The 12,589-nt window shown below is 37.2% G+C and overlaps 1 protein-coding gene across 5 annotated transcripts in view; it reads right to left on the reverse strand.

Moving 5' to 3' along the window:
• The window catches only part of utrn (utrophin), a 213,565-nt gene that overhangs the window by 163,598 nt on the left and 37,378 nt on the right, over positions 1 to 12,589 (reverse strand). For all 5 annotated transcript variants that reach the window (XM_057319652.1, XM_057319654.1, XM_057319650.1 and 2 more), the window contains 11 exons: positions 12,061 to 12,242; positions 11,826 to 11,976; positions 8,820 to 8,939; positions 7,905 to 8,006; positions 6,803 to 6,910; positions 6,426 to 6,605; positions 5,959 to 6,140; positions 4,674 to 4,773; positions 4,493 to 4,580; positions 4,181 to 4,428; positions 2,776 to 2,956 (listed from right to left, as the gene is read on the reverse strand). In XM_057319652.1, coding sequence (XP_057175635.1) covers positions 2,776 to 2,956; positions 4,181 to 4,428; positions 4,493 to 4,580; positions 4,674 to 4,773; positions 5,959 to 6,140; positions 6,426 to 6,605; positions 6,803 to 6,910; positions 7,905 to 8,006; positions 8,820 to 8,939; positions 11,826 to 11,976; positions 12,061 to 12,242 — 1,642 coding nt within the window. The remainder of the gene's footprint in view (positions 1 to 2,775; positions 2,957 to 4,180; positions 4,429 to 4,492; positions 4,581 to 4,673; positions 4,774 to 5,958; positions 6,141 to 6,425; positions 6,606 to 6,802; positions 6,911 to 7,904; positions 8,007 to 8,819; positions 8,940 to 11,825; positions 11,977 to 12,060; positions 12,243 to 12,589) is intronic.

Genomic DNA, 12,589 nt, shown 5'->3' on the forward strand with positions numbered 1-12,589 from the left:
AGAGAGCAGAGAGAGAGAGAGAGAGAGAGAGAGAGAGAGAGAGAGAGAGAGAGAGAGAGAGAGAGAGAGAGAGAGACAGAGAGACAGAGAGAGAGACATTATACGTACAGTAGTGCATTTACAATGTGCAACTGTGCAATGTACAACTTTTTTAATCACATTTTTATATATTTTAGGTTAAATACATATCAAAATAAATATTTAATCATTATTTAAAGCTGTAATCCATAACTTTTAAAAAACAATTGAGCAAGTACATATAAAATCAATATATCTTCAATTTACCCCAATAACAGTAAGTTTATAATATGAAGTGTAAGTTAAGTTGTCTGTATAATTTTGCGGGGAATGCGAGTGTGACATAATTTGACATCAACACGTGAAGATATGTATGTAAAGTAACCATTTTTATGTTTTAAACAGATTTGAACTAATTTGTCAGAACAATGTGCTCTTTCCTGACGTGTTGTGGTTGACAGGACGCTGTTACGCTAAAGTGTCTTAAATAGCCTGACCAATTACACATAACACATCACACTTCTCAACAAACTGCACAATTTCATGCATCATTCATGTCTGGTAGCACACACATATAACAAACTTGGGTTTCAAACTATTTTCACAGGTTTCATAGGCAGTGTTGGGCAAGTTACTCATTACTCAAAAAGTAATAAATGACTCATTGCATATTCAATAGTGTAATTAGATTACTGCACAATTTATTATCTCCAAAAAGTATTTAATTACGTATTACTAATTACTTTCTATATCAACCTTGATTAGTTAAGTGATTGAAGGATAGACATGAAACGGCTCTTTTCATTCCTTCAAATAAATAATATAAAACTACAGAAAGTATTCTTATTAACTGACCAAAGTATTACAAATGTGAGAATTATACATTAAAGCAGGGATTTTAAAGTTAGACTTTGTGCAATAGTGGAATTGACATCAACATTCAAACATACTGTATATTACACACAGTATTTAGTTCAATTACATCAAAAGTAACTGTAATTAAATTATAGAAAAAATAAGAGTAATCCCTCACTTTACATTTTCAAGGGAAAAGTAATTAAATTACAGTAACTTATTACATAGTAACTAGTTACACACAACACTGTTCATAGGTATGTGAACTGGCTCTTTGTAAGATGTTTATACACACTTTTCATATAAGCTCATGGTCATGTGATAATGTTTTTGCCAGCGAGGAGACCTAAATAACTGACCGTGGATCATTTTTGTGTGTCTGTGTTTGTGTGTTTAGTTACAGTAGCCTGGATCCCAGATGTTAGGTCAACAGGTCAAATCATGGAAAATTTGGTTTCCGATTGTCCCATGAACATCCTATGCACGTGTGTGTGTGTGTGTGTGTGTGTGTGTGTGTATGTGTGTGTAGAGTAGAAACTTTTTAGCGTCAGGGTTAGTCTGTAGAAATGATAAATACCTTTAAATAAAACAATAAAAGTATGTGGTATGTTGTCATGTAGAAAGCTGAGTTGAAGTGTGTGTGTGTGTAAGAGTGAAGCAGTCAAGCACAATCTCAAGGTTAAACATTGACACACTGATAGTTAAAACACACACACAGTTTTATCAGTTTCTCAGCGTATATAAAAGCTTTCTGAGGGGGCACACTGGACTCCCGCTGACATTAAATCCATAAATAGACTGGCGTCTCTTTCCCTCATGCTAGACAAATGATTTACCTGTTGCATAATTCCCTTTAAATAACTTCTAATAACCACAAAGAGAACAAGCGATAGAGAGTGACAGTGAAATTGAGGCTCGAGGTGTGTAACTCGCCCTTGGCAACAATTCAACCTCACAGGCCCCAAGATTTCCTTCTCACACTGCAGCTCTCTTCCAAGAGCTGTTTTTACAACATTACACAGCCGAGCCGTACGGCTCATATAAGCTGATTTTATATTAAACTGCCATAAAACATCATTATATAATCACATTCTGGCAACATGTATGTAACTTTTCATAAATGAGTTGCAATGTTCTGTAAATCTGCTCTAGTTCTGATAGGATTTTGGGTCGAAGCACGAATTTTTGTAGCTTGTTAGCAGGCAGGTGATTTCACGCGCAAGGAAAGCTGTCAAGTGGAAAACGAGTTGTTGCTGGCAGAGAAAAAGAATCACATTGTATTTGATATAAAACAAACTCCCAAAAGTCTTAACTGTAATTTAACATGTTTTCTCCAGCGAACCAAATTCTGAGTGCACTGAAAACATATCTTACATTTTTGCTATTGAGAAAGTATGTAGAATAGGGATGTAACAATATCAAAATCTCACTGTACGGTAATACCTCGGTATAAAGTCCAAGGTACGATGTTTAGTGCAATATTTAAAATGACAAATGATGACTTGGAATTCATTTCTATTGTTGAACGTACACATTACTTGTCAACACGCCTGAGCAAACTAAACATAGTGAAAATGTTGGAGATTTGAATTGATCCACGTGTGTGTGTGTGTGTGTGTGTGTGTGTGTGCGTGCGTGCGTGCGTGTGTGTGTGTGTGTAATACATGTGTCCTTTAACTTGAACTGTTGCTTCAAGAGAAAGTAGAATTAAACATACACGCACTCACACTCGCACATGCACATGCACACAAACACAAAAACACACGCGCACACAAACACACACACAGAACGTTCAGAACGATCTGTTCTTTTTCTAGAAGATATTTAATTTCTCCATCATCAACCAACAACCAATCCCAGATCTCATCAAACGGCAGGCTGGAGCGTGGTGGTAATGTGTACCTGTAGTGATGTCGTGCTCTCGTGTCTTCAGCTCTTGAATGGATGTACGATGGCGTGATGTCAGCGCTGTCACACTGGGTCTCAGTGTATCAGGGACAGCAGGTTCTGCAGACAGAAGCTCCATCTGAGCGCAGAGATCATCCACCTGCGGCTGAAGCTTTACCAGCTCTGCTAAACCACACTGAAACACACACATGCACACAAATTAGGATTCCTACATTACGAGAACATTCTACTGACATAATGATAGAGCACTTTTCCACCATCGCGCCGAATCGTTCCCGTTGCACACCGTGCCGTTCCATGCCAGCCGGTACGTAAATGGTTTCATTTTCCACCGCAGGGCTGATAACGGACATTTTTAGAATGTAAACACAAACGTGTCACGCGATGCCTCGGTAACACAAGAGACTGAGCTATAACGGCTCTGCGTGCATTCATTAGCACGATTCAGCACGGATATAGAACCGTGCTGAAAATTCCGAGCCGAGAACAATTTGTTATCATGCCGTGTCGAACCAGGCTCACGTGGAAACATAACTGTAACCATTTCAGACAGTGCTTAGAACCCTTCGGCGCTATGGTGGAAAAGCGCTAGTTTCTTTGCCGTAAACCAACTGTAACCCTCAAGGCAAATGTTGGAAATTTTAACAATTTCAAAAGCTGTTTGAATTACAGCCACACTTGAGATGTCCTCATATTCCATGTTTACTTCGTAAAACTCTTGTACTTAATAGTTTACTAACTAAAAATGTGTCCTCGTGAACCACATATACCACAAGACACACACACACACTTCCCACATTGAAGAAAAACTACAGTATACCATAATGTTTACCATAGGAAACTGTGGTAATCTGAATAATAGTGGGTTCCTACACAGTCTTGAAAAGTAATGGATTTGATTTGAGTCATTTCCAGGTCTGAAATAGTATGGAAAATCGGAGCATGGAACACAGTATTGCTCTTACTTGTCTATACCATAAGCAAGCAAGTTTTTAGCACAATTTGTCTCAAAGAAATCCATAAGTAGTAATTAGTATAGTATACTGTAGTACTTTTTAGTACGTTTTTTAGTAAAGTAGTAAGTATGGTACCAAGTACTAGTTAACTAGTTAAAAACCCTATAGTATCTAGTAATTTTACATTTATAGTATACTAGAGTAAATACTGTAGTATACACAGTACTAGAGTGTTCTTTTATGTGGGTTTTTCGGATAGCAATCTTCAAAAATACCAAATTTTTAACAAAAAGCTGAATATTCAATCTGTAGATGCTGTAATCTTTCAAATGCGCAACAGCACCCCCTATTACATAACACTGAAAACACGGATCTTCGTCAATACCTTGGAAACACTTAAAAATAACAAAAATACACTATTTGAATCCTGATATTATACTGACCTCACAATCATCTTTGAGCGTTTGCAGCTTTTGGGGGTCATTTGTGGCTTCAAACCCCTCTGTGGAGATCAACCGTTTCTCCTGTTCCTGCAGAACTCCATCTACAGCCTTGAGTCCTGAGAGAACCGCTGTCACCTGCTCGAGAACCCGAGCTTGGTTTCTCAGATCCTGGAGGATATTCTGACAGCTGTCCCATTCTTTGCACATGGCGTCCAGGCGGGACAGGGCCTCATCCGCAGACACACCCTCTGTAACATATCAGCATGAGAACACGACACGTCTATTTTACTCATGTTACCCATAATTCCCCACCTTTCTCCAACTGTTCCATCATCTTCCCTCCTTTCTGCACCACCTCTTTAACTGGACCCTCCTTTTCAGCAAGCCCCGCCTCCAGGGCCTAAAAAAATCACGTATAAAATGATGCAGTCAAGTCAAATATTCATATTTCAAATCAATGTTGTCAGTGTGGGCTGAAATATGAATTGGTCACCTGTAGTTTTTCATTCAGGACAGATGAATCTCTAGCAGCTAGAGCAGATGATTTCCACGCAGCCAGACGGGACAAAAGCTCAGGAACATCACTTTCAGCTCTATAAAACACAAGCACAGATGAGTTCACATGAGGGGATGTAAAATGTCCCTAAATGGCATACTAAGACGGTTGAGGTCACACGTAAAATGATTACTGTAATTTGTATAAACATTATTTCAACATTATATAAATATTATCAATATTTTTACGTGGATTTTAGCTTACACCAATTGCTGGATACATAACGTTTGATAAGCAGAATATTTTGTTGTATTACTGTGAATGCATTTGTTGGCACTCGATGCAATAAATGATATTTTGTTATCTGATACAGTGACATTTGTACATTTTAATTAAGTGGCTTGAGCATCTTAATATTAGGGATGCACCGAAATGAAAATTCTTGGCCGAAGCTGAATAAAAATGAAACACTTGAACACCGAACATGGCTTTTCTTATTTCTTCTATATATTTAGCCAATTTTTTCACTATTGCATGAACTGAATGGTCAAAATTATTTGTATATTTTGTCTTGCGTTTCAATATAATACAATATAACTTAAAATAAAATTGAGCAAAACAAGTAGGCTAAATTAAAACAAAAAAATTGAGCCCTCTTCCTTGAACTGACTGCTGAAAGAATGTACCCCTACAACAAAACTTGTATTCATTAAAAAGTGTCATTCAACATTATAAGCTAAAAATATAAATAAACGAAAACTGTTGGATTATTATTGGCTACATTGCAAAATGATTTAAAGAAAAAAAACATCCATGCCAGCAATTCTGACTGACAACCATTTCACATTCATGTCTCTCCTCCAAACTCCGCCCACAAAAGCTGACTGTTCTCTCAGAAGGTGCACTCGTGGCCGGGATGCACAGAACATACTTTGACAAGTTGTTTAGCAGATGGAATTGTGTGCACGCGACCACTGTATGATGTCAAAGGATGTCGTGAGCGGCGAGGGGGGGTAGTCTGAAGTACACAAGTTACCGACCGGCAAAGACGCTTTCATTCAGAAATTTACTCCGGCGTGGCAAGTTCCGTGCTGTGTTTCTTTGACACTTTAAAATGCTCCACACACTGGTTGCTGCTTGATCATATCACACATCATGTTTGTCATGTTCACTTATTCGGCCGAACATGCTTTTTTTTGCTATTTTCGGCCGAATATTTTCGGTTGCCGAACATTCGGTGTATTTAATATGTGTCCCGTGAAGTTTACAGCAGAAGTCTTACAGTCTCCTGAGCTCTGCGTCTGTGTCCAGATGTCGTCGTTTCGGAGGGGCGGGGGGCGGTAACTCCCGCTCGCTGCTGGTGAAAGTCTTCTCCATCCGTGTTGTTATGGTTGTGACCGTCTCCGTGACAACACGCTTCTCCTGTGCCAGGGGCATCCCAGCAAGGGACACCACTTCGGTTACCTGGACAATGAAGCGGTGTTAAACTGGAATAATAGACACAGATTAGTGCTCAGGTGAATTCATTTATGTTAGTCCGAGCTAATACCATAACAAATAGACAACTTCTGTAGAGTTAAACAGAGAGCATCTTTCTATTACATTGTCATCGTCGGGTGTACACAACACATCTTACAACCGGTTCTTTATTATAAAACATACTCACAAATCAACATGAAACTCATAGATCAATATGAGAACTACACTTGTACTATATTCAGATTTGAGTAGACTGAAGATGTGTCTGACCTGACTGGAGCAATCCTCCAGTTTCTGGACCAGGTTGTCCCAGCGCTGGGTCAGCAGGTCTGTGTCTGTTTCGATCTTCTGAGCAGCTGCTGGACTGTTTAACAGCACAATCACATCCTGTCCTGCGTCTGACAGAGCGCTCAGAGTCCTCCGCTTCTGAGCCATGTCCTCCTTCAGGTTCTGTCACAGGGTCAAAGGTCAAAACAGTGATATAAAAAACCATTACTTGATAAACTACGAGATTGACAAATCTTTCCACGATTCCTCAGTAAAACGATTAAACATGTATCTAAAATAACGGACAAGCGTCGACAGAACATAAAAACTGTGTGACCTCGTGAAGAATCTGCCAGCAGCCCGTGTGTTCGTTTACTCACAGCTAATGTGCGGACACTGGCGTTTATTTCACCGGGGTCTTTGAAATCACACGTCTGAACTTCACGCAACGCTTTCTCCTTCTCTGCAAGCCAGGATCCAAACAAATTCTGAATGGACAAAAAAATAATAATAATAATAATAATAAACATTTATTTATATAGCACTTTTCATACATAAAATCATGTCAAATCAAAGTCATAAAATCAAGTCAAAGTGCTTCACAGGTGCAAAAACAGTAAAACATTACATGACATAATATAATAATATACAAAAAAAGTAACAATTAAGACAAGGATTAAACACAGCTCCAACCGCTTTTATCATAGGCAATTTTAAAGAGATGTCTTGAGCCGCTTTTTAAAAATAGAAATACTTGGTGATTCTCTCACTTTATTTGGCAGACAACTGCAAATTTTTGGAGCATAATAACTAAATGAGGTACCACCAGATCGCCTAAAATTGACTGTGCGATATTCTAAAAGACCAGCACTAGAGGATCTTACATTTGGAAAATATTTTGACAGACAATCGGAAATGTATGTAGGTGCCAAGTTATGCAGTGACATATAGACTAATAATATAATTTTTAAATCTATTCTTTGGTGGACTGGTAAAAAAGACAAAAATGATAACGATACACATCTCATGCAATGTGTAATACTTGTTTAAGCGTCTTCTAAATGTCTCTTTCATTTCTTGTGATCGCACCTTCAGCATACACGTGTAAAACAGCACTTAACATCACAGATAAAAGCGTCGGATTGCGTGATCTGTTTAGTGTTATAGGCACACACTAATGGAAAAGGTCTAGACGGGGAACATTGGAGAACAAGGTCTTGTGCACTCTGAGCCAATGATGTACAGGATAAATGCCAATGCTGTCTGCAGGTCAAAAACACCCATAATTCAATTCTCCATCTCTCAGAAGGCTGTCTCACCAGTTCTGTTAAGCAGTGATGCATTTATACAGAACATGAATGTGAGCAAATGACAGGATTTTCTATTTTTTATCAACAAACAGGGCCCTTTTCCACTTGAAGCAGATGTTATCATTTGAGTTTAATGTTCTCATCTCGTTTGTAAATGGATGTAAAGTCTCACCTGGTCATCGAGCAGCCGCTGCCACACCAACTGAATCTCCTCGAGTTTGTTCCAGCGCTCCTCAGTCCACCGACACACGGCCGCCCAGCGTTCTCCCAGTGACTGTGAGGAACCGTAGGAAAAACCAGAGAGAAAGTTCTTCACTAAATTACTTTTCACACACTTTTTGGCGGTCGGTCTTTCAGTACTGGGAGTTACATAAGTCTGTTCCAAGTATCAGTGAGCAGCAGCCAGAAAACTCGGAGACTGCGTCCAACATCTCAGTTCTTACAGAGGACATCAGCAAACCAGTGATGGACACCCGTGCTCAGTTTGATAATAATCACTACAGAGATCTTTGTTCTGCGGCCAATGTACTTAATTTTGAACTAATAAAAACAAACTAATATTGTGGCTGTTTGTTCCGTTACAATTTCTTTTGAAAATGTAAAAATCTAGTTTGAAATGATCTCTACAGAGTTATTATAGTTTTGTTTAGTTTTATTAATATTTTAAATGAGCTTTTATTTTGAGATTTTTTAGTTTTTATGTTCATTTTAGTTACATTTTTTGCAATTCTGCTTTATGCTTTTGTAATTTTTATGATTTATTTGATTATTTTTTATATTGCTATCTAAAATTAATACATTCTTATTTTATTTTATTTTAGCTTTTGTTTATTATTATAATTTTAGTACTTTAAACTTCTTCAGTTTATTTCTGAGGTAAAATTAGATTAAGTTTTTCCAATAGTTTTAGGGCATTATTTCATTTGTTTTCAATGAACAGACACTTTCTCAAAGTTTTAATTTAAGGAAACTAAAATAATCTTGGATCTCTAGCCGTCCTAAGCGTGCATGAATAAGGTATCATAACTCTTCATCATATACCTAGTACAAAATTTTTTTGTGGTTTGAATGTTATCCTCTAATCTACCTGTAATTGTTCCTCCAGGGCAGCGGTGGCGCTCTCACCACTGTAATCATCCACGACCACAACCATGTGTGTGAGAGAGTTGACCTTCACCTGCTCCCCCTCAAGGTCATTCTGCAACATCTGATGACAAAACACAATAAAGAAAAGTTAAAAGGTCAAAAGGGGATGGTCGTATTTACTTAAATAATATATTTACATATAGACGCTTTCAAAGTGACAACATAAACAAACGTTACTGCACATGCGTGCATTCGTGGGCTGCAGTTAACTTTCGGTACACTTCACAACCAATAAAGAGCATGTAGATTATTTCTGATAACAAGAAAAAGAAACAGAGAAGAACTGTTACTCGGCTAAACTTGTCTCTCCAATATTTTGAATTTAGACTGCGATATCAAGCTCAACCGCTAGATGTCAATGTACCATACGGTTTCTTAAAATGCGACCAAACTACAGGACCCATTCAACAAATTGTTTATTTAATACAAGCATTCCACTGCTCCGGCTGCGCGTGTGTTCACTAGTCACTGGATGGGTTAAATGCAGAGGGGCAATTCCGTGAAAATGTCAACGTTACCATGAAAAAATTAAGTTGAACGGTTTTTACTTTGGTAACAGCACAGATATTAACATTTGGTGGTTCAAATACCCATGTGACATCTCTCTTCAAATTTGTAAAGCATTTGTTTTATTTTTATTGCATGATTTTTCATAGTCAGGTAAGTGCCATTTTCAGGATTGTCACATCCATAACGTTACATATTCCTCATAAATGGACACATGAAAATTAAAATAAAATAACTATTATATGTTCTATAAAGAGGCATCCCTTCTCCATTCATTGGGTATTATTGCTTTAGGATTGTGCATTTTATTTCACAGAAATCCTACAAAGTTTGTCGTCTCCAAAAAACGCATCCTTTTTTGTCACATCCATAACGCATGTTTATTTCCCTTTTTTAAAATAGAAAATTTGTTCATAGACTGACATTTTTTATGTTTAGACTCTATCAACAAGGGTTTAGTAAAATATAAACAGATGGTTCAATATATTTGTAACAAATTCATTCTCTGCGCATTTTTATGTCACGTCCATAACGCAAAATGTCATGTCCATAACGTTGGAATTGCACAGAGGTCACATTTCGGGTATGGGTCACCATACCTGACAAATAGGTCACTTTCACTTCACTTTTCAAGTAACATGCAACAAAATACAACAAATCATTTATTTAATACAATTATTTTGCAAAAAACAATCACATAAACTATAAATAGTTATATTATTAGACACTAGCCAAACACAGACAGGAAGTTAACTGCAGTCCCGGCACGCATGTCCGATGAAACGTTCTATATATACATATGTGTTATTTATTAAGCAAGAATTGCTACGCTGCTTCATTTCACAAAAAAATCCAGTTAAATGTATTGTGAAAAGACGAAATGCACATGAAGACAAAATATTTACATATATTCACTCGCTTCCACAAAACTGAATCATTTTGAACACAGTCAGGTCATTTTTAAAGCTGTAACTTCGGTTAAAAATGACCAGAAAATAGTTATTCAGCATAAGTACAACAAAATAACCTCCTCACCTTACCCCAAATCACAATGTTTGGCTTATAATGATTTATAAATGAAGCTGTCGGGTGTGATTTTGAAGGAAATGTCAGTTTGACACGTAAAGTATAAAAAACTGAGGTTTTACACAAATGAAACCCATTCAAAAGACTATGAGAATCATGGTTGAATACGTGCTTGTTTGTTGTGAAAACCATGTTACAATACAACAGACCTTACTGGTCTTAAAAACAGGATTTGTTTTTAATGTAAAAACAATTTTTTCTCTCTTAAATTTTAGGCAAAAATATGACCCAAACATGACCCGAATCACTTAAATAAGTTGGTCAGATTTCACTATGACTGTAGTAGATTTGAGGGTAAATTTGTGACGGATGTTCTGTACTGATGTTTGCGTCTCCATAAATAGTGCTGTGGTACAATCCTCATGAGACTATGAGGCTCCTAAATGTAAACGTGTGTGCGCGCATGCGTGTGTGTGTGTCTTTCTCGCTGAACAAACACACAGAGGTCGTGTCTGTCTCTCGTTCACTGGGGCATACCGATTTAACCATTCATTCTTTTTGCACACTTTGCAAACTTTCTCTCTCTGTTATGTTCACATAATATACAGCTATAAAACTGATGTATATGGCAATGTTATTTTAGTTTACTAAAATAAAACTTTGAAAATGTTTCTTTTCATTGAAATCAAATAAAGTATTGAAATTATTGGGAAAAACTGAACTAAAAGAAAAATTGAAATGTTGCCTTAAAAATAAACTGAAATTATCACTAAATATCACTATTAGCACTAAAATTATAATAATAAACAAAAACTAAAATAAAAATGATTTAATATTATATAGCAACATAAAAAATTAACAAATAAATATGATAAAATTACAAAAGTATAAACCAAAATTGCTAAAACTTTAACATAATTGCTAAAAATTAACATAAAAATAAAAATCTAAAAATAAAAGCAAATTTTAAATATTACTAAAACTAAATAAAACTAAAAGCAAAAATATAATAACTATGGTATGTAGCAGACGAAATTGACAAGAACAGAATTTGGTGTCATTTTAAATCAGCTCTATGGGGGGGCACACGAGACATTTTTTGAAAAACGAGTGTTTTTCACCGAAGAAACATCGGACAACAGAACATTGAGAAGTGATGCTTATTTTGTTTGTGATTTCTCTTTCATACGTGGTTAAACCAACCTTAAACCTTCATGAAAACACAACACATACAGTACACAACAACAATGGCACACTTTCTAACTCTTGTTCAATGAAGACCATTGGCACAATATCACCACAGTCAATAAACATTTCCAGATTTGCAACAGATTTACTTCAAATCTAATACCATTTTCATCCATCTAATTAAAACGCTGCTTTTCCTTTAACCCACCAATCAGATGCGTCTTACTTTGTGCTGCTCAAGCTGAGCCAGATATCCATCCATGTCTCCTGCTACTGGTTCTCTCTCCATCTTACGGATCCGCCCCTCTGTTAGTGTCAGCCAATCAGACAGCTGCTGGAGCTGCTGCTGTTGTAGGTCCATCAGAACCTCATGAAGTCTAAAGACGGAGGAATTTACATCTTTTTAGTAAGAGTACACTCATCCAATGGTGTTTAATGGAAATGTGTGTGTGTGTGTGTACCTGGACTGGCGATCCATGCTGGCAACCCGCAGGTTTTCCCAGCGGGAGTTAAGCAAGGTCATCTGTTCTCGGATCTCATCCTCCTCGTCCTCACTTAAGATGCCTTGAGCGATCAGTTGGTTTCCTGCCTGTAAGACGTTACCCACGCTGCTCTGGTGGGCCGTCAACTCCATCATAAAGACCTGAGAGAGCAAGAGAACACTTTCATTGACAGGTCAGCTACAAAGCATCGGAGGGCAAATCTTCTGACCCTCACCAATGGTCGTGAGCTATGAAATGATTTTTATTGTGTGTTCTATATTTTGGCAAAACCGAAATAGTGTAGAGTTGGGACACAAACTATGCACTATTTGGAACACTGTATGAAAAGAGGAAACATCATTTTCCATTTGCTGTGTACTATTGAACTTTTGCTCACAGCTCCCCCATGTGGTTGATAAGCGCAATTGTCTGTTTTCAGTGTTTTAAAAAAATGTCGCTGTATAAGCTTCCCCGTTGGCAGCGCAATACATGTGAATTTGTTGACGAA

Source organism: Triplophysa rosa, linkage group LG21 (genome assembly GCF_024868665.1).
Source record: "Triplophysa rosa linkage group LG21, Trosa_1v2, whole genome shotgun sequence".
NCBI classification, from domain to species: domain Eukaryota; kingdom Metazoa; phylum Chordata; class Actinopteri; order Cypriniformes; family Nemacheilidae; genus Triplophysa; species Triplophysa rosa.